The sequence below is a fragment of the Plasmodium vinckei genome (assembly GCF_900681995.1).
Source record: "Plasmodium vinckei vinckei genome assembly, chromosome: PVVCY_14".
NCBI classification, from domain to species: Eukaryota; Apicomplexa; class Aconoidasida; order Haemosporida; family Plasmodiidae; genus Plasmodium; species Plasmodium vinckei.
In genome coordinates this window covers 1,146,841-1,169,371 of record NC_051306.1, presented here as the reverse complement: position 1 = coordinate 1,169,371, position 22,531 = coordinate 1,146,841, and the positions used below count along the sequence as shown (strand labels likewise).

The window sequence follows — 22,531 nt, the reverse complement described above, 5'->3', positions numbered from 1 at the left end:
ATTAATTAAAAAAATTCAAGTATATATATTATTTTGTATAATATTCACATAATTAAATTGTGGAGCCTTTAAAATCAAAAAAAATGTATTATTAAAAAAATGAGATATTGTCTTTTTTTCTAGTGGAATAATTTAAAATAATCACATATATATATATATATATATACATATATATGCTCGTATATGCATATATGTATATGTAACAATCGTGTATGCATTTACATGTATTGGATTCCATTTTAGCCTATTGTTGGATATAGTAAAACATACTTTATGAAAAAAGTGGCATTTTTTTGTATAAATTCAAAAAATGGAAAGTAAGAATGAAAAGATAAAACCTATTGATAGTGAACATACAAACTCCAATGACAATTTGTCAAAAGAAGAACAGACACGAATTTATAAAATATTACTACTAACTTATACAAGACGATTATCAAAATGTCAAGATTTAATTAAAAATATTTATTTTGAGAATTGTATTGTTAATAATATAAAAAATGGAGAAAGTGATTTGATGCTAAATGAACATTTGCTATCTCAACATAATTTTATTGATACATTAATTAAAACGAATGAAAAAAATGAGTTTATAAAAAATCTTAATTTATTTGAAGAAAATTTTAATAAGAAAGAAAATGATACAACAGATGGAAATGGAGAAAATAACAATAATGTTAACAATACTAGTACTGGAACTAATAATAATACATCACCTGGAAATCCAAATAATAATGTGAATCAAAATAGTATAACAAATCAAAGGATAGCTTTAAACAATTATATAATGAGCCTAGAAGAGAGGTACCATATATTTTTATTATTAAAAATATTATTTATTTTATTTTTGTTTGAGGCTAGACCTAGATTGTATTTTATTGCCATTGTAACATTTATATTATATATCAGAGGTTTTTTTGACATGTTAACGAGTAACTTTAATTTTGTGTCTGGAAATGAGTCGATAGAGCAAGTGCTAAGAAGGATGAGAGAGTCCCAAAATTTAAACAACCGAGAAAATGAGCAAAATAATGCAACTAATCAAGATAACCAAAATAATGAAAATGACAATGACGTAAATAATTTTAATGAAAACAGAATTCAAGAAGGTAATCCAAATATAACGAATCAAAATGAGAATGATAATACATCTATTGAAAATTTTAATAATATGATAAATAACGAGAGAACTCGTGATATGAATAATTCACATTTGTTAGAAGATATACAAGCAGGTGATGAGGATCAAAATGCAAATAAAAACAAAACAAACGAAGATAGTGATAGTGCTAATAAATCTTCTAACGATAGGCAAAATATTGAAAATACAAAAAATAAACAAAAGGCTTTTTTTTCAATACTTCGAAAAAAGAAAGTCGAAGAAAATAACCAAGAACCAAAAAACAATAGCAATAATAGTAGTTTTGCATTAGACGAAAATAATGAAAATAGTAGTATGATTCATAACTATAATAATAACAATGAAACTGAATTAAATACTGATAATAATTATAATGACATGGATGCTTCTCATGAGGATAATACAAACATTCCAAATTCAGGTTTAAGAAAAAGAAGGCCAACTGATAATTATGGTGATAACAACGAAAGTGAAATGTTGTTTCATGATAACTCTACTGCTTTTGCCAATGTTACAAATAGTAACATTAGTGAACGAGTAAATCATGAACATGAAGCATCGGATACAAATCAACAAACCCGCGATCGTTCTTTAGAGAATGATAACAGAGATACAACAAATAATACTGAAAGACAAAACAGCAATAATGGAACTGTTACCACTAGAAGAGGACTAACACGATTAGAAAAAATTATATATCAATCTGTGGTTATGTTTTTTATGACTTTATTGCCTTGGTGGGTTCCCGACATTGCTTATTTGGAGGATTAAAAGGAAAGGGATTAAATATATTTGCCTCCTATATATGCATGTAGATAATATTATTATTAATGCAATTTTTAGTGAACCCGTTGTTAAATTGGTATTGTAATACCTTTTTTATGTGTTAATTATTCATTTAAATAAATAACGAATAAATGGGAAAATACATTCTATTCTTATTTATAACAATATGCATAAAATGACACATTAATTATTTTTTGTGTTTAAAATATTATTTTGCTTTTTGGTTTTTTCTTTTTTTTTATTTATTTAATATATATTTTTTTTAATTAAAATGTGTATGATTACTTCAACCTGACTATACTAAAGTTCGTCAGGAACTTAATATATTACAATCATAAACTATTTATGTAAAAAAAAAAACAATAAAATAATTTGTTTATACAACTATGTGGTAAATATCATCAGAGTTGTGAAATAGAGGCACAATGTGGATGTATGCACATCGAATGAATAAGTAAATCAAAAATAAATAACCAATATTACATGTAAAATATATGTATGTAAGGATAAGAATAAAAATATATGAGCATTCCTTTTAATTTTAAAATGTGCCAATCTGGAGAATGCTTCAGTATGGTAATAATAAGGATATAGTATATGCATAAAAATAATAAAGCATCATTACAATCTTAATAAATAAGTATAATGATATTATTACATTATAAAAATACTGAAAAAATGAATAAAAATTATGGGCAAAAAAATAAGATAACAATAAAAAATGGAATAAATATTTCCATTCTACATTTTAATTTAATATCCCGTTGGTGGTATGAAATAAAAAATTAATGCGTAGTAAAAAAATATGTATATATTATATGCATATGCATACTTTTTGTTATTTAAAAATTTCACAAATTATGTAAGTTTGATTAGTGCAAAAAATTTAATGAAAATAAAGAAACGAAAAACAATTTAGAAAAATTGTGAAATACTTAAAAAATATAGGAAGTTTGTATTTTCAATTATCCACATTAAATAACCCAATAATTTTTATAACATCATTTTTATGTAAGGGCGTAATATATATCGTCGTATTTTTTATATTCTCCTCTTTTTTTATAGTAAAAAAGTACATATGGCATATGCATTTATTAGATAATAGCATATCCTGTTTTTTTTAAAGAAGTTGATATTTTCCATAATTAACAACAGAATATTTTTAAAATAATCTCGAGTATATATATATATCAAAAAAGAAAGAACAAAAATTCAGTTATTTGTATACAATTAATATATATATATAGAAATACAAAATGGTAATTTTTTTTTAAATAATGATAATATTATATACAAATTTTATGTATAAATAGTTAATGTATATATTCACAAATTATATTGATAATTTATATAACCGTTTTTATATATATGTAGATCATAAAATTATATGAAATATAATGTGTAAGAATCTTATGTGAAAAATGCATAAATATATTTGGTAACATATCAAATGATTATGCATTGAGATTATTTGTCCATGTGTTAATAATATATGAATGGGTTTTTTTTACAGGCTTCTTCAATACCCAAAAAATTCATTCCATTAATGGATCGTATTTTAATAAGTAAAATAGTGCCCAAAACTACCACAAAATCTGGATTATATTTACCAGAAAGTGCAACTGAGCCTTCATATACAGGAAAAGTATTACTTTGCCCAAAATAAAATAAATAATTTTTTTTTATTTAAAAATTATAATATAAATGTTCAGTTTTGAGTAGATCATATATAATTTTATGTTATTTCACTTTTCAGGTATTGGCAGTTGGACCTGGACGTATAACAAGCAGCGGAAATAAAATCCCACCTAGTGTAAAAGAAGGTGATGTTGTTGTTTTACCAGAATATGGAGGATCCTCATTAAAAATTGATGGCGAAGAATTTTTTGTCTATAGAGATGATGATATAATTGGCATTATTAAAGACCAATGAGGTGTTAAAAATCTACCATATATATATGCATACTTTGGTATTTCTTTTGTAAATATTTTCTTTATGTGAATAAAGTTGTTTTTTCACAATACTATACATCATTATTTTTACTGTAAATTTTATTTTTGAATTGCTGAGTTTTGTCATTCCAATTTTTTCTTTTTTATATTATTTTTATTTTATTCTTTGCTTTATTTTTTTTTAAACAAAAAAAACAAAATTCATAAAATATATTATACATACATGTGTATGCTTATTTAAATATAATAAACATGAAAATACAAAAAAGATAATCTTTCTTTTATAAATGGGTGTGCATTTTTATAGCAATGCATTTAAGTTATATCAAACGATATAGGGGTTTTATTATTAAAAAATTAAAGGACGAAATTAAGAAAAAATAAATGGAGATTAACTGAAACAAATGCATAAAAACAACCAAAAAATGTGGAAAAATATAAAATAATATTATTTCTCATAATAAGTTTCAAGCTATCTGCTTATTTATCATACAAAAATGTACATATATAATGGAATATTATTGGAGAACTTAATTTATTTGGTCAATCCAAGCTTATTCTTTTCTCGGGCTTTATAAGAGGATGCTGTTTTATTCATTAATTCCTTTCTTTCTTGCTCAGACATGTGTTCAAACTCCTTTTTAGATATAATTTTTTGATTATTTTTATCCAGAATACTTGTTACATTAAAAAAAGGCGGACCATCTTCTTCTAAACTTCGATACAAGCCACAATTAATAATTTTTATATCATACATTGGATTTCCTAATTTTGTTCCCATCTTTTCAATAGTTCTTATAATATCCATACCTTTCAAGACAGTTCCAATGACTACATTATGTTTATGTAAAATAGGCATAGGTGCAAATGTTATAATAAATTGTGAGGAATTACTATGAGGGCCTTGATTATATAAAGCAACATCACCATCCTGTACAAATTCCATATCAAAATTTTCATCAGGGAATTTCTTTCCATATATACTTAAACCTTCTTTATCATTTAATACATTGCCTCCTATTAATCCAATACCAGGATAAATTTTATGAATAAATGTATTCCTATATCCAATATATTTATCTTTAACTTTGTATCCTTCAGAAAGTTGTATAAAATTTTCTACTGATAATGGTACTTGATCTGAATATAAACCAATAAGTACTCTACCAATGTATTTATTTTCTACTGCTATATCAAAAAATACATAATCTCTTATTGCTTTGTTATAATACACTTGTTTGCTTTTTGCCTTTTTTCTTTCATTATAATTCCATAATGGTGGAAAAAGAACTGTAAAACCGATTGCGAATTTCCATGATATGTGTAAGTTATTCCACCATCTAAAACATTTATTGCCTATTATTCTACCTCCTTTTATGCTTTTATTAAGCATTAGAAATATTCAGTTTTTTTATGAATGTGACTAATTAAATTTATATATTCGTTTAGCTTGGAAAACAGTTAAATAGTTAGTTAAACTATGGGCATAGAGTAATAACCATACAAATTTTATTTTTTTCCTTTTTTTTACGTATTTTTATGCTATTCCATTTATATTTTATTATATTCATATTATATAATTTTTGCATAATCATCATATCATTTTACTTTTTTTTATTACACCTTTATTTTTGAAATTGAAAAAACTATGCATAAATAAATTTCTCAAATTAGGAAAAAAATAAAATACTAAGAAAAAATATATAAACAAAGAAAGGAAATATAATAATTTGATATATGGATATTTCGTTATTTGTTTCTATAACACCTTTTTATTTCAATCTATAATATATTTACATGTGCTGTTCCTATAGTATAATTGCTATAATTGTTTTAGATATGCTTTATAAAATAGTGAAATTATTTTAAGAACATTTAAATAGGGAGAATTGCGTGACCATACAACTGTTGGAATGTATATATTTTGGTTTTCATTATAGGTAACAAATATTAATTGAAAAATAAAGTTAATAGTATAAAAAAAATAGAATAGCTAAATGAATACACATATTTTTGAATAATAATTTAAGGATTATATATTTATGTGTAGACGAAAATAACAGCAAATAAAACATAACACTTAATTAAAATTTCAAAATAAATGAAATTCAAATTTTTATGAAAATTTTCTTATATGAAAAAAGAGGAAAGCAAATAATAAAAGAAAAAAAATGTACATAAAAAATATATGACTAAAAATTAAATTATGATAAATATGCACAAATGACAATAAAATGATAAGAAAGCTAGTGTCGGTAAGTGCTTAAAATATGTTAAAAAGATGCCTAAGGGGGCTACAACATGCATATAAATGTGTGTATATGGATATATAAATATCCATAGCATTACATTATTTTTAAAGTAACGAATATGAGAAAAAAGCAAATTGGACTGACAAAAAAAGGAATTGAATAATAAAATATCAAAATAAGTTATAAAAGTCTTCCATTTTTACTTGAACTTTCTTATGCATCTTTGGCCATGCACTTTAAGTCTATAAATGCAAGTATATGGGGCGCCATAGTTTTCCGTAAATTCGAATATAATTCTGTAAAAAAATGGAAAATTAAAGAGTATAATTCAAAAAAGGATGAAAATATTTATACATGCATATGTTCTATACTTATTGAATAAAAATATACATAGATATGGTAGATATTTTATACTCATAAAGACAGTGAGTAAATTATTATGAGCAGAGGTAGATAAAAAAATATATATGATTTGTTTCATCATTTTGGCATTCTTTAATATTACCGTTTAAATGGAAAACAGTGTTTGGTTTGGTAGGTAGATACCCTTTTTTTTCGATCAAAGTAAAAATCACCAATATGTATAACACTTGGTTTTTTGTTATCTTTTAGCCATTTTTCTAAAATTTCATTGGGATATAAAATACCATATTCTTTATGTAAACATGAGTATAAGGAACTATTTTTAAAATCGTTATAATCAATATTAGATTCCTCGAAATTTTCAGGCCAATTTAAATCAACAACACCATAAACAGAAAAATATTTTGGAGTTGCATTTGAATTGTTACTTATATTTTCATGAACATGTTGTATTGAAACAGATGTAACATTAATAGTAGCTGGAAGATGTATAGTTACTTTTCCTGTATTTCCTTTAAAAGAAAAACAATCCCCTGGAAAATTTGAAGGTTTTAATATAATTGATGGGTCTTTTCCCATTGGTTTAACCATTCCATATATTTCTTCGGAGGGTAGAAATGAAACTATTTGATTTAGGAATTTTTCTATAAAATCGTTTTTATTTAATGGATAACTAGTCATTTTATAAACAATTTTTGCTCCTAATGATTCTAGAGCCCAATCTATTTGATTATAATCTAATATAAATTCATTATATAGTTCATCGACTTTTTCTTGTAAGCTTTCAATAGCACTATAATTAGTCTGATTTAATTTTTTAATAACTTCTTTGTTATTTTTGAATTCATTACTATGGAGAGCGTTATCTATAGATCTATTTATGTCTTCTTTTATATTTTTTATTTGTGAATTAATTTGAATATTGATTTTCTTATAGAACTCCTTTTGAAATTTTTCCTGCTTTAATGCCATATTTTTATATTTTTCTTCATTAGATATTACTGTTGTTTCTGTAAGCTCATTTATAATATCTTTTTTATATATTTCTAAATAATATTTTATTTTATTTTCGATATTTTTTAACATTTTGAGCTCAAGGTTTGGAAATATATTATCTAAAAATGTTTTTGATGTTTCTGTTCTTTCTTTTAATATGTCTAACTCTTTTCTTATATCCTCTAATATGGCTAGTTTTTTTGATATATAATTATTTCTGATAGCATCTTCTTCTATTTCTATTTGTTTCTTTTTATATTCTGCCACCATTTTTGTATTATCTTTATCAGGTATATTTTTGCCGTCTTCAATTTGTTTATCTACATATATATATACATCTTTTTTTTCATCACCCTCATTTTTCGAAAATTCGATATTTTCAAAATTTGAGTACGTTTTATTGGCTATGCTTATTTCTATATGTTCCATTTGTTTTTCCAGTTTGGAAAATTTTTCAAGAAAATAATTTTTTTGATTTTCTATTTTACTAGAAACATCTTCTTCAATGTTTATTTGGTTAGTGTGCACTTTGTTTTCTATCTCATTAAAAATTGTTTTTTTTTTTTCACTAACATCGATTTTTATATCATCAATAATTTTGAGATAATCTACAAATTTATTTTGAAATAGTTGATAATTATCTTGTAATTTCTTTTTGATATTTTCTACCTCTTTTTTTGAATCATTTTTAAAATAACCTATATCACTAGTATTGCTAATTATATCATTTTGTAATGTCTTTAATTTAGATTCCATTGTTTTTAAATGAGTTTCTATCCTTTTAAAATTATTTTCTAATTCCTTTTGTTTATTTTTTATATTGGAATATGTTTCAGATATATTACCACTCTCATTTTTGTTGGTAAAATTTATATTAATGCTTTCATTTATTTTATTTTTCACACCATCGAACAATTCTTGAAATTTCCACGCTTTGTTGTTTTGGTCAGTGTCTTTATTTTGGCCAGCAGTCCCTTTATCGCCTTCTTCCTCTCCTAGTTTGAGATATTCCATAAATTTGTTCACACCATCATAAGTATTTTTGGATGGAATAATTACCCAACTATCCAAATCGATTGTGCCATTGTTAAAAATGGTAATAAAACCAGATATAAAAGTAATAAGGATAGACAAAAAAATCATAAAAATAGCCATATGTGCTATTCCTTTTTTATCATTTAATATATCATTTAAAAGCATACTAATATAATTAGCTATAATATTTACAAAAGACTTATTATGGGAACTTTCAATTTTTAAATCATACATTGGATCATTATTACTTTCTATTTTATTCCACATTTCCATCCGGCTAGTTAGCACAGCATTATTAGAACCATTTCTGTTTCTATTAAAATAACCTTTATCTGATTCATTTCCATTTAAATCACTTAATGAAAATACTTTTATTAAAGTTTTTCGAAATTTTCCAAATTTTGTCTCTCTAGTTTTACAAGGGTTTAATTTTCCATAGTTCATATTATTATTTTGAAAATCTTCATAACTATGTAATACTTGTATTAAAGAACTATCTTCATTTTCATGGGGCTCAATATTATAATTTGCTTCATTGTCACTATTCCCCTTTCTTCCCTTTGGTTTATTTTTAGGTTCATTTTTGTTGTCTTTTGCGTTACGTTTATTATTACCTGTATTTATGGTCATATTTATCAGAAAGATATTACAACAGTACTAGCTAAATTATTTTTATTATTTATATGCCTATATTAGTATTATTTATAATGTTATGTCTAGTACTAGGATATACATTTTCTCCCTTTTTTAACTTTTTCCTTTTGCTCTCTTCTCCCGTTATATCTTTACATTTGATTTATTCTCAAAAAAAACATTAATGAATATGCTTTGCCTATTTAATACCAATATATTGCTACACACTTGTGTTATATTTCGTTTTATATTTACACATATACTTTGCTTTTATGAACTATGCAAGTTTATAAATAATATAGGACTATTCAAAAAATGCTTATAATGTTATATTTTTCACAGTGTTACAAATTATATAAAAAAATTTCTATAAAAATTTTCTTTTTTTTTTGACAAAACTATTAAAAAATGAGTAAAAATTGTGAAGGATGAAAAGGGCCATTCGGTACAAAAGAAACAAATCACATACTCATCAAAAATGCTTCTTTTCTCTAGCCCTCCCCCGCCTTTCACACTCTCAATATATTTATAATTTATTTGCTTATCAGCTATTTATTTTGATTTAACTCTCCAATTGAGCGTTGAAGAATTTTATTATTTATGTAATTATTTTTCCTATTATTCATTTTGCGATTTATCTTTCATCATTCCTATTTTACGCATTCTTATTCGCATAAAATTTTTATAGAACGCTTTTTTTTTTTCGAACTATATAATTTACGATTTTTTATTTTAAGAAAAAAAAATAATAATTCATTACACACTTCGAAGACGTTTATACATGCCTAAAAATATTTCATGAACACTCATAGGATTGAAAGAATTAATATTTATTTTTTACACACAGGGGTTACTTTTTTTTATATTTCTGAAAAAATAAAATATTATAATTTAGTATTATAATATATTTTAGTGTATGTATATGAATATAATATATAACTCATATATTTATATGTATTTATTCATTAGATAAGTTTAAGCATATGCTTGTGTATTATATACGCGCGTACAAAATCTTTTGCACACTATAATATAGGTGTTTTTCAAATCCATCATTCAATGAATTTACACCTTAACTACAATGTTGTTGATTCACCCTTTTCGTATTTTAAATATATACATTTATTTAATTTATTCAAAAAAATGTTTATGGGAGAATGCCATTTTTTTAATGGAAATTTCTTTAGAGAAAATGTTAAAATAATATTATAATGTGTATGATCAAATGTGTTATAAAAATAAAAAAAAAAACGAAAAAGAAACTAAAATAAATCGAATATATACAAACATAAACGGATGCATATGTATATTTTTTTCTCAAAAATATACTCCAATTTATTCTTATGCAATATAATTAGCGCCTTTTCACTATTTTCAAGTATTTGATTGATATGAAAATTAATATAAGTGGGTATCATAGCCTTTATCATTACATTTATTTACTTGATATATTGTTTTACTTTTTGTATTCAGTATTTAAATAATCAAGTAAGGCCTCATTAGTTGGTTTGAAAGATTTTTCTCCTTTTTTCCAATTGATTGGACAAACATTCCCACTTGTATCAACATGAATTATTGAATCTATGACTCTTAAAACTTCATTAACGTTTCTGCCTATTGATAAATCGTTAACAGTTTTATGCCTAATTTTTCCTTCTAAATCTATTATAAATAAACCTCTTAAGGCAAAGGAGTCATTATATAGGACATTATAATTTTTGGAAATTTCTTTGCTTATATCTGATACTAATGTAAAATTAATATTCCCTATACCACCTTTTTCAATAGGCATATTTTTCCATGCCATATGACTATAAACTGAATCTACAGATATTCCTAATAGTTCTACATTTTTTTCTTCAAATGATTTTACATGCTTATTAAATTCTATTACTTCTGTTGGGCAAACAAATGTATAGTTTAAAGGGTAAAAAAATAAACAACAATATTTTTTACCTATATAGGATGATAATTGAACATTTATGATTTCATTATTTTTATTTATCCCTTGTGCTGTAAAATCATGAGCCTTCTGAGTAACATGAGAAAACGATCTCACTGATCTTCTATATACGTTATTGAATAAACTGTTTAAAACTCGCATTTTTTTCAAAAAAAAATGTATATATGATAGTATAGCAGCATATATTCACAATGTGAAAATAATACTGTAAGTGGAGATTAGGCAGGAAAAAGATAAAAAATATAAATAAATATATTCATATAATTTTAAACCAAATAGTCTAAATAGTGTAAAATTAAATAACCAATAGGATAATAAAAAATGGTACTTTAATTTTGGTTTATTCTTTTAAATAAAAAAAAATGTGTTAATGTTATATACATACAAGAATAAACAAGTGAGAGAAATATATAGGATGAATGGAATTTATTATGTTTAAAAAAGGGTAAATATGCTTATATATTACCTTAATATAATATTAGTAAAAATAAAATATTAAAAAAATTATAATAAATGAAATATAAAAAAAATAGTATTATACATATATTTGCAATGTCAGTTTTTTAACTTGTGTTAAATAAATCCATTTGTAGCTTTTGTGTGTGGAGTGAAGAAAAGGTTTTCGAAACAATATAATTCTCACTAGGATTAAAAAAAAGATACATATATATATTTACAGTATGCATGGGGCACCTTATTGTTATATTTCTCCTTTTTTTTAAGAAAATTTTATTCATTAGTTTTTATTTTCGACAATATAAGGTATTACACAGTTAGAAATAAAATATTAAAAAATAAAAATATGGAGAATGGTCTGGTTTACAACTTTGTTTGCGCAATAAATGTTAATTTAAGCTCTATTAGTGTAGGATTATAAGGATTAGTCCTTTGGGGGGGATAAAATATTGATTAAACAAAATAAAGCAGCATTTGATTACTTTATATGTTTTATTTATATATTGATTTAATTTAGTTTTTACTGTGTACACTTTTTATTATTATTATTATTATATATATATATATAATAAAATAAAATAGTATATTAGATGAAAATGGAAAATTAAAATGCAGCTTAATGAAATGAAAACAAAAAATACAACAAAAACAAATAAGTATATAAATAGACACAAAAAAATCAAAATAAATTATATAAGCATCATGCAATGTGATAAAAAATATATGTCACAATCAAATTTGATTATTCTATTATGTTTCTCTAATTATCTAAAGCACATTGAAGTAAATTACTACTTCATAATTTTGTTCATATAATAAAGGTAGTAAAAGGGGAATAATAAAAGCCTAATATTTACACTTCATCATCAAATTCAGTGATATTTTCTAATTTATATGCTTCGGTTTGTTGTCTAAAAACTTCATTTCCAAAACCAGCCTAAATAAAATTAAGCAAAGAAAAAATAAAAGAATGAGAAAAGTTAAGTAGATTTTTTTTTAACTAAATGATTGCTATTCAGTTCTATTAATTGTTCAAAGAAATATATTTTATGTATAAAATTTCATATCAGTTATGCTTACTAATCCTCCCAAAATAGCGCCTAGAGGGAAACAACAATTTTCAGCCTTCATTAATGCCAAACGAATATGATGAGATGATTCATCTTCTACATCCAATAGGCCAAAAATAAATCCAAATATTCCTCCCATGGTAATTGTAAATAATAATATCATGTATACCTAAAAAATGATTTAAGAAAATAAGCATATAGGTTTAGTTGTTAAAAAGGAATATATGCTCAAAGACAAGCATATAATTATATTTATTTTCAAATTGTATCATATATAATACCTGTGCAGCAGATTCAATAAGTGGTCTAGTTATTGATCCTTGTATAAATCCTATTAGATAATTTATCAAATCTATTAAGCTAAATGTTAAGGCAAAGGCAATACTAATTCCCAGGACGCAGTAAATAGGAACTTTGGATATTGGGGAAAGAGAAAATAGCCAAGAGCGATCAAAGAATAAACATAATACTCCAGAAAATATTATCTATAAAGTCAAAGATAGCAAAGCCATATATGCATGTTATTTATGCATGTATATATTATATATATATTATGTCTGAGAATTTTAGTACCAATCCTGCTAGAATCATTAGTTGATTTTTTCTGTTTTCCGCTTCGTCTATTTCATTTGCATTCAATCTCCAAAAAATTATAATTCCGACAACAATAAATAATATTCCAAAATACTGCAAAGGAAATAAAGTATCAAAAAATGTCAAATTGAAAATTAAAAACTTAAATAACGATGCAATTCGGGGGAAATGTGGATTATATATTTGTATTTGCTGATAAATCGGTATACTGGAGTATACACAGTTACCATATATATATGTGAAACGTACCATAGAGAAAAATCTTGATAAGGATACTTCAACTAAAGTGCAATTAACTATCAAAGAGCATATAATGCCAAGTATCATTCCAACTACTGCACTTATACTTCCTTTAAAAACCAAGTCTTTTGTGAATTGGATTCGGAATCCTGATAATTTATCAAAATCCTTTATTTCCATATCCATTTTGAAGTATTACATTAATAAAAATAAATAATTTTTGTATAAAATTTATGCGTATTTATAATATGCGTTGTTTATATTAGTAATAATATAAATGTGATGAAGTGTATACACATAAAATAATTCGATAATGACAGTTATCAAAATATTTTAGCATAATATGTTATTCATACTAATGCATATATGCACAATACAATATATTTCATGTACAGAATAATCTTTCAAAATAATGAATTATTTTTTCAATAATATAATTCCGTATATATCACTTTTATTTCGCTATTTTTATTTATGTTTACATGCTAAACACAAAAATATATATTAATATGTACATGGATTTTTTATATGGATTAATAAAAATAATAATGAAATTTGATGACTGTTTTTTGAATATCCTTAAAAATGCATTTTCTTTAAAAAATAATTATTTTATTTTTTATTCTATTTTTCATTTTTTTGTAAATATAGCTGCATAAAAATCAGAAATACTAATATTATAATTATTTTTATTTTATTTTTTTATATTCAAAAAATTCCCATTTTTGATACATACATTAAATATATGTATATTCTACGCATATGTGTATAATGCTAGCGTATGCGGTTCTTATGCTGTATGAAAGATTATTAACATTAATACGATTTAATAACAACGTATAAAAATATAATCATGAAAAGAACAATTTTTTTCGTAATAAACATTTTTTAAATGGCATTTTAGAGCTATATAATAATACATATTTATACATGTGTTGAGAATGATAGGTTAGTTTGGATTATTATTAATTATAATATTATTACGTTGGTATTATTTTATTTTATTAATGATGATAAATTAGCGGTTGATGTTAAAAAATTGTATTATTCTTTTTGTTTAAATTACATATTTGTATTAGATAAAAATGAAGGAAAATAATAATATAATATAAAAAATATAGAATATGAAATGAATTTATCGTATGATAATATATTTTTTTGATATGATTCTCTTTTTAATGTTGCTAGTTTAAATAATATTACATATACATTAGGAAAAAGATTAAAAATAATAAAATCGTATATTCATTTTTTTGTGCTACCTTTATATAGCGATATAGTTTATGATGATAATAAAGCATACATTAAAATTGTGTGATATATAAATGTAGTCTTTTATTTTCCGCATATATATGGAAGTAATTTAAAACGCGAAATATACTTTGAGGTAAAAAATGTGATGGTACAACACTTTGCATTCATAATATAGGTTACCTTTTTTGTATACAAATTAAATGGATTAATATAATCCATAGGAAAGTATAAAATATAAATTCTATTTTTTGCCTAACAGCATGGAGCGCGCTTATAATGCTTGTATTATGTTTAACGTGTTAATACTATAGAAAAATATGCATACAAGCATGAATACATATAAATAAGATAAGTATAGATTGAATAATTAAATAAAATTAAATGTTCTATGAGATAAAAAAACGCTTCTTGAATGCATACGAAAATGTTATCATGTATATGGAATAGACGTTATGGTTGCATATTTGCACGAGTTTATTACGATCTTAAAAATATAAGAAATCGAAAAAAATGCTGTAATAATGGCAATAATTCAATTGGTGCACCAAAACATAAGCACTTTGTAATTTACTACCACCCTTAATAATATATGCACGCATACTTATTTGGTGGATCACCTATTCCTCAAATAAATATTCCTTGAATTCATCAAGTTCAGCATATGGAAATGTCATTGAGTATATCAAAAAGTTTTTTATTTTCTCTTTATTACTTTTTGGGTTTTTATAAGCTATGTGTATGGTCCAATCTCCTACATTTACATTTAACTGAAATAAAATATTAAAAAAATAAAATAATTTATTATGGCCTTTCTAACTAGTTATATATCTCATATTTTGATACATTCATATTCTTTTTTTGATGGAATCTTATATTTCAATTTTGCACACAATTCATAGGATTATAAGAATGTGAGCATATACATAATTATGGATCCATCAAATTAGTGAAGTATTAATGAAGTATTAATGAAAATATTTTAAGAAAATATAAAAAAGGATAAACCATCAAAAAGATAAATCATATATAAATCAAAAATAACAATTCACGAAAAAAATATTATAATAAAAGAATTTCATTTACGTTGTTATTTTGATCAGATTTGCTTCGTGACTGCATTTCATGGAAACTCGTCTTTAAATGCAAATAGGAAAAAAATATAATAAAAAATTAGTTAAATGTAAATATTATAATATCCATAGTAAAACAACACTAATGTATAAGTGTTAGTGATAATGAAAATAAAAGGAATAAACTAGCAAGTTTATAATATATTGTTTGAAAAACACAAACATTCATTTATGTATAGTGAACGATAAGTGGTGTACCTGATTGGATGGCTTTAAAACTTTTTGTATTCCATTTATCTCATTAAGTTTTTGTAATCCTTTGATTGAAAATGCCCGCTTTACACATAGTAATAAAATTGAAATAAATATGATGAATCGTATTCTCATTTTTATTATCTTATAGTCAGAATATTAATATAAAAATATACATTCGGTATAATTTTCACTCTACTAATTATTTCTATATAATTTTTAATTTGCAATAATGTGTGTAAAAATCTAATCAATGGTGATATAATAATATCTATAGCAGTTCTTAAAATATTGATAATAACAATTAGTTAAAGAAATAAATTTTAAAATGTGTATTATCAGAAAATAGAGTGTCTTAATCGTTTCGTATAATTGGAATGGAATTCCAAATATAAATTGTCCATTTGTATACCTTGTTTTTTTTTTTCATTTTTTTTTTAATATTTCATTTATTGTGTATACACAGATTTGTAGATATAAACATACTCATATATGCATATAAAAATTTTTCCTCAAATAAATTAGTGTACATACCGTTGTGTAAATTGGTATTAGTAGTTGGAAAATACCAAAATAAATGAAAATTAATAAATCATTATATATATTTAAAACAATGTCAATTTCTTTTTTCCAGTTTTAATCCCCAATAATTAAAATTAGTTGGAAATATTATTGAAATTATTATATATTCCCACAGTTGCTTATACAAAAAAATTAGAATAAATAAAGCATAGATTAATTACGCATTTTGCATTAAAAAGTTTTTAAGACTTTGGAAATTGTTTAAAGTAGCGGCGTATTTGTCACTACTCATAATATAAATATTTTCAAGTAGCCATACATACATATATCTATACATATATGTGGCTGATACACACACATGTGATTATGTGTGTATGATATTTTGCATGGAAATAAATAAACAAAACAAATATGAATTGATAAATGATTTAAAAACATATATAAAATAAATAATATATATGAAAAAGCGTTAAACGTAGATTATACAGAAATAAATAAAAATATGGTAAAAATAGAAAAGGCATTCTTATATACACAAAATTAGGGGAAATACATTCACCTTATGAAGAATGTTCATCATGATAAATTTAATATATGTATTATTATAAATTAACTAATAAACATATGTTAAACAATTGAATAAAATTATTACTCGTGTTATATATTTATAAGCAATATCCTACACATGTATTGGTGTAAAAACAATCTAAACAAAAAAATAACTACAAAAGTAGTAATAACAGTTATAACATTTATATACTAACTTAAGCATTGAGCCTTCTATAAAGGAGGCAAATAATCTGAATCATCAACAACTATTTTATATAGGTATGAATCATAATTAGTAAAATCTTGAATATTTTTAATTAGCATTTGTCCATATATTCTATCACAAGCTAATAAATAGTTTTCACTCTTTAACCAAGTAGAAACTATAATATATCGATTTAAATCATTTATGGCATTTTTTCTTTTAATTATTTTTGTGTATAAATAACCAGGTTGCTTTTGATAAAACCTGCAAAGATCCTTGAGTTTGTCTTCGAATATAGTATCATGCTTTTTATTAACATCTAAAAATGTTAAATATGCATATTTATTTTGCTTAAAAATTGGAAAAAATTCATAAACAGTATCAATGTCTGGATTTGTAAAACTATATGTGAATGCCCCACCGATTAGAAAGCAAACAAATCTATTATACGTACGTATTCGAAAAGCATTATCAAATATTTTTCCTATCATTTTTTCTTCGCTTGTTGTTTTGTCAGTTTGTTAAGCTATTACTTGCCACTAGTTAGCTTTTGTATTTTATTTATTTGGTCGTTTTTTTTTCGTTCAGATTAGGTAACAACATGATATTTTCAAAAAATTACAAAATATAAATTATCGCCTTAAAATTGACTTATTAATCTATAAATATATTCATATTATAAATATATAGATATATGCATTTTTTCTATATGAAATATTTGATTTCACTAAAGAAATATCCCTATCTTTTATTAATTCTTATAGCTATAGATCTGTGATCAATGTGTTGTTTTTATATTAATGATATAAATTTTGTATTATATTTTAATATATAATTTTATTTATATTGTTAACAAAAAGAGTGAATTTTTTCTTAGTTTCACAAATAAGCTATAAAAAAATATAAAATATTTTTAGTAGGCGATGAGTATAAGCCATCAACATTCCCAAAATATATACATGCGTGTATATATAAATATTAAAAGGAGAAAAAAATAAAAAAAGGCATGATTAAAAAAAACAGATAAATTATAATAAATATAAAAAATTTACATCATTTCTATACTAAGAATTAAAATTTTAATATATATTATAAAGGTTTGTTAAGTGTAAAATTTGAAGGGAAAAAGAAGGTGACCTCTGAAATATATTTGACGATTTTCACAATATATATACTTATTTTAGTGTTCTTATTATGTATATATTACACTTATAAATATACGAAGACGGCCAAATATATTATTATATTTATTTTAACTGATAAATAACTAATTTTTCAGTAACTACATATTTTTTACTTGTTTATTATTTTATTTTCCTCCAACATATTCCGAAAATTTTGCATTACAAATATTTGTAACTTTTTTGAAAATATAAATTTTATCTATAAGTACAATTCTCATATTAATTTCGGTGTATGTAACATATAAAATGTATAATAAAGAAATATAACAAGCCAATGAGTAAATATACATATAGAAAGAGGGAAATTAGCTTATGCGCAAAAATAAATATGGTTATACATGAATAATTACGTTAAAAGGTTCCATAAATTTAAATGAAGGAGGGGAAAAAAAATGATTTCCAGTAAGAATCTTATATATGATAAAAAAAAAGAGACACCCCATACGTATATATGTACAATATATTCACAAATGATGTTGTTAACAAACTTATATTTTTATTTGTGTAGGATTTAGCTTCCCCATCAGGAACAATATATTTAAAAGGGTTTTACCGAGCAAGTCCAAAAATAATTATATATATTTGAATTTTATAAAAAATTTTACAACCCAAAATTCTGATGAAATGTAAATAATCGAACGAAAAAAATACAAACATGTGCATATGTGTATATCATATTTTGTCGTGCTTTTCTTTAATTTGTTTACAATATTATTTATACAAATTATTTATTCATTTTATATTTTTTTAAGTAATGTGACATTTTTAAATCATGACAACCATGAGACAACAGTCAAAGCAAAAGTAGGAGATAGCATATTAAAGGTCGCCCATGAAAATAATATTAATATAGAAGGTATAATATATAGCTATTACTCACATTGTCTACAAATATGCACACAAATATACCCCCTACTCATAATTTATTAACTTTTTTTCTTTCCTCTACAAAGGCGCCTGTGAAGGTTTTTGCGCATGTTCAACTTGCCATGTAATAATTGATAAGCAATTTTATGAACTTTTACCAGAAGCCCAAGATAATGAGCTTGACATGCTAGAATTAGCTCCGTGTATAACTGAAACGTAATATTTCATATTATATGAAATTGATTTTTTTCAACATATATAAGTATGTTTATATGCTTGCTATGCTGGTACATTTTATTTTTGTTTTGATGAACAAGCTGGAATATTATACAATAGCCATATATATATGGATTCATTTTTTTTATAGTTCTAGATTAGGTTGTCAAGTTAAACTTACTAAAGAATTAGATGGAATAAAAGTACAACTCCCACCGATGACTCGCAATTTTTATGTAGATGGTCATGTTCCTACACCACATTAATTTGTTTTTTATTATTGTTTTTAAGAATTGTTTCTGAAAATAAATAACATATGCGCATACACATTTATTGTGTTTTAATTATTGAGCCATAATGTGCGTCTGTTTATTTATAAAAGTTAAAACAAAAAATTGACAAAAATGATACACAAAACACAATTTGAAATATATGAAATTATATATGTATCTCTATAAGTTTGCATGTGCACATATATTTATATAAACATATCATTTTTTAAAAATATAATAAAACATTTTTTCCATATCTTTCTTCAAATTTATTGGTAATAATGTAAAATTTTTTATCTTAGAAACTTCTTTAAACTAAATTTGCTTTAATGTAAAATTATTATTTTAAAAAAAATAAAAAAATAAAAAGGGTTTAATGTGAGAAGATGACAATTTTTCTTTGGGTCAAAAAATGGAAATAAATATGTGAAATATTAAAGGTTCTATTCAATTATTCCAATTTTTATATATTTTATATTTATTGTTATTACTTCTTTTCCTTTTGGGGACGATTTTGTTGTTCCTTGAGCTTATGGAAAATAACAAAAAATATGTCATGTATCTATAGTTTGTCTAGTAATGTAAAACTGAAAAATATTTAAATTTTGTTAATTTTATACTTGAAGAATTTTAGAAAAGGCGAGATCGATTTCCTCGTCATTTGCCAAAGATCTTTCCTCTAAATTGTCTAATTCATTTATATCATCATTCTTAAAAAAAAATGAAATAAAATATAAATTTTGTTTAAAAAGGTGGACAAAATTTTGCATAAAAATTGGGTCATAATTTTTTATTGTGTTCTCTTTTTTTTTTACTAGTATAGATCTTTTCAAATCATCTAGATAGGTCCAATTTTTCCAAAAAAATGAAAAAAAAAAAAAAAAAAAAGATAGTTATAGAAGGAATAGAATGGATTCTTAATTTATTTAGAAAATAAAAATAAAAAACCTGAGTCCAAGCTATTAATAATTATATAAGGTACAGGGTTCATGTAATTCATTTCATTCTCATAATCTTGATCTGATGATAAATATAACGAATTATCATAATCTTTCTTATCTGGGAATTTTATTTCAAGATCTAGTCTCTTATTGTATTCATTTTCTGCCAATAAAATAATGATAGTTTATGCATAAAAATGGATTTTATAATTATTATAATGAATATACATTTGCATGCTTTATAATTTTTTTATAAAATTGTTTCTCATTTTTAGACAATTTTAATTATTTTTTTAATAAACCTGATTGGTGTACGCTTTTTTCATCACGCACATCGAATAATAGATTTTCTAATTCTGTTAATATAGCCTTTGAGTTTTCATGAATATTTGACAATTTATCATATGAGCATAATACACTAGAACAGTTATATAAAGCATCATTATTTAGAATTTTGACAGAACCACTTATATTAAGAAATAAGTAGGGAAATATAAACAGAAGAATAATTTTTATTCTAATCATTTTGACATGGATAAACAATTTATAACAAAAAATATATATTTTATATAGACAGAACAAAGAATTCACACCTTTATATTATCTCATACTATTAGTATGCATATGTATGTATACATACACGTTGATATCAATATGCTAACATAGAGTAACAAAATCTAAGAAAATATATTTCAGAATAATATATATTTTCAAAATACAAAAACAAGGAATTTTATCTATTTATTGCGTATGTTGATTTTTATAATGATATAAATTGACCAAAGCCCATATCATATACTAAGGTTAATATATATGTATTTTATCAGAAACAATACAATTTGCCATAGCTTAAAAATTAAAATGCCTTAAAATATTATACAGGTGTATCTACACATTCATATAATAATAAAGAGGCGTGTTTAATTTATGTATTATATATATACTTAATTAATATATATGATGCCATAAGATTTTATTTGTAATATCTAATATTATCGTTAACAATTATAATATCCATCATGCATAATAATGTGTAATTGTACTTAATTTTGTTAAATATATTGAAGGCAGACCAAAAAAAACATTCATCTCCATTATTTAATCTTTTTGGTGTTGTACATTTTTAGACAATAAGCTTATAAGTTTAACATTGTGGGTAAAATACTCATATATGTGTAGCGTTCGATCTATTAATCATGTTTTGGAAAGTAAAAAATAAGTTATATATATATGTGCATATACCCATTTAATGATGGTACATAAAATTTAAGATTCCTCACAATTGTGTTTCCTTTCAATTTAATATTTTTTTAATTTGTGAGTATAATATAACAAAAATTATTATCAAACATGTACAATAATAATGTAAACAGATTTTGGTAGTTTGCTTATGGGCTATGCGATGAGAAAATACACTAAGTATTTTAGTTTTATTTATAAAAACATCCCCAAAAAATTTTATATGAGTATAATAATTTTTCATTCTTTTTTCTATGTTTTTTTTGTTTTTATAAATTAATATTATTGAATATTATGTTTTAAATTTTAATTAAAAAAAAAATAGTGGAAAATTTTATTCAAAATTGTAAGCGCGTAACTTATTTGAGTGCCCTTCATTTTAGCTACATTTTTTTTAAAGCCAAAGTATGAGCTTATCCAATCGGATAATCATTTATTAATTTTTATTTTTTTTTTATATATTTATATAGTCATTAAA

The 22,531-nt window shown here is 23.2% G+C and overlaps 10 protein-coding genes across 10 annotated transcripts; 3 read left to right on the top strand and 7 right to left on the bottom strand.

Annotated features, from left to right (window-relative positions):
* Positions 1-310: 310 nt before the first annotated feature.
* On the top strand, positions 311-1,912 carry PVVCY_1403320 (conserved Plasmodium protein, unknown function; the record flags this gene model as incomplete). The annotated part of the gene is made up of 1 exon (XM_008624697.1): positions 311-1,912. One exon carries the CDS (start codon positions 311-313, stop codon positions 1,910-1,912), a length of 1,602 nt encoding a protein of 533 aa, XP_008622919.1.
* A 1,271-nt stretch (positions 1,913-3,183) lies between these two features.
* On the top strand, positions 3,184-3,860 carry PVVCY_1403310 (10 kDa chaperonin, putative; the record flags this gene model as incomplete). Its single annotated transcript, XM_008624698.2, has 3 exons — positions 3,184-3,186; positions 3,441-3,572; positions 3,684-3,860. 3 exons carry the CDS (start codon positions 3,184-3,186, stop codon positions 3,858-3,860), a joined length of 312 nt encoding a protein of 103 aa, XP_008622920.2.
* A 555-nt stretch (positions 3,861-4,415) lies between these two features.
* PVVCY_1403300 (peptidyl-prolyl cis-trans isomerase, putative) lies at positions 4,416-5,273 on the bottom strand (the record flags this gene model as incomplete). The annotated part of the gene is made up of 1 exon (XM_008624699.1): positions 4,416-5,273. One exon carries the CDS (start codon positions 5,271-5,273, stop codon positions 4,416-4,418), a length of 858 nt encoding a protein of 285 aa, XP_008622921.1.
* Positions 5,274-6,331: 1,058 nt separating this feature from the next.
* On the bottom strand, positions 6,332-9,156 carry PVVCY_1403290 (conserved Plasmodium protein, unknown function; the record flags this gene model as incomplete). The annotated part of the gene is made up of 2 exons (XM_037634876.1): positions 6,332-6,428; positions 6,638-9,156. 2 exons carry the CDS (start codon positions 9,154-9,156, stop codon positions 6,332-6,334), a joined length of 2,616 nt encoding a protein of 871 aa, XP_037490917.1.
* A 1,459-nt stretch (positions 9,157-10,615) lies between these two features.
* PVVCY_1403280 (thioredoxin peroxidase 2, putative) lies at positions 10,616-11,263 on the bottom strand (the record flags this gene model as incomplete). Its single annotated transcript, XM_008624701.1, has 1 exon — positions 10,616-11,263. The coding sequence occupies one exon, from the start codon at positions 11,261-11,263 to the stop codon at positions 10,616-10,618; it is 648 nt and encodes a 215-aa protein (XP_008622923.1).
* Positions 11,264-12,431: 1,168 nt separating this feature from the next.
* On the bottom strand, positions 12,432-13,668 carry PVVCY_1403270 (conserved Plasmodium protein, unknown function; the record flags this gene model as incomplete). Its single annotated transcript, XM_008624702.1, has 5 exons — positions 12,432-12,515; positions 12,659-12,817; positions 12,930-13,133; positions 13,222-13,335; positions 13,492-13,668. The coding sequence occupies 5 exons, from the start codon at positions 13,666-13,668 to the stop codon at positions 12,432-12,434; spliced, it is 738 nt and encodes a 245-aa protein (XP_008622924.1).
* A 1,685-nt stretch (positions 13,669-15,353) lies between these two features.
* Positions 15,354-16,193, bottom strand: PVVCY_1403260 (conserved Plasmodium protein, unknown function; the record flags this gene model as incomplete). Its single annotated transcript, XM_008624703.1, has 3 exons — positions 15,354-15,503; positions 15,820-15,870; positions 16,065-16,193. The coding sequence occupies 3 exons, from the start codon at positions 16,191-16,193 to the stop codon at positions 15,354-15,356; spliced, it is 330 nt and encodes a 109-aa protein (XP_008622925.1).
* A 1,167-nt stretch (positions 16,194-17,360) lies between these two features.
* PVVCY_1403250 (conserved Plasmodium protein, unknown function) lies at positions 17,361-17,825 on the bottom strand (the record flags this gene model as incomplete). The annotated part of the gene is made up of 1 exon (XM_008624704.1): positions 17,361-17,825. One exon carries the CDS (start codon positions 17,823-17,825, stop codon positions 17,361-17,363), a length of 465 nt encoding a protein of 154 aa, XP_008622926.1.
* Positions 17,826-18,910: 1,085 nt separating this feature from the next.
* Positions 18,911-19,867, top strand: PVVCY_1403240 (adrenodoxin-type ferredoxin, putative; the record flags this gene model as incomplete). The annotated part of the gene is made up of 5 exons (XM_008624705.1): positions 18,911-18,920; positions 19,027-19,144; positions 19,271-19,374; positions 19,472-19,601; positions 19,753-19,867. 5 exons carry the CDS (start codon positions 18,911-18,913, stop codon positions 19,865-19,867), a joined length of 477 nt encoding a protein of 158 aa, XP_008622927.1.
* A 299-nt stretch (positions 19,868-20,166) lies between these two features.
* Positions 20,167-21,339, bottom strand: PVVCY_1403230 (conserved Plasmodium protein, unknown function; the record flags this gene model as incomplete). The annotated part of the gene is made up of 6 exons (XM_008624706.2): positions 20,167-20,197; positions 20,365-20,402; positions 20,494-20,583; positions 20,689-20,711; positions 20,822-20,977; positions 21,117-21,339. 6 exons carry the CDS (start codon positions 21,337-21,339, stop codon positions 20,167-20,169), a joined length of 561 nt encoding a protein of 186 aa, XP_008622928.2.
* Positions 21,340-22,531: the final 1,192 nt, after the last annotated feature.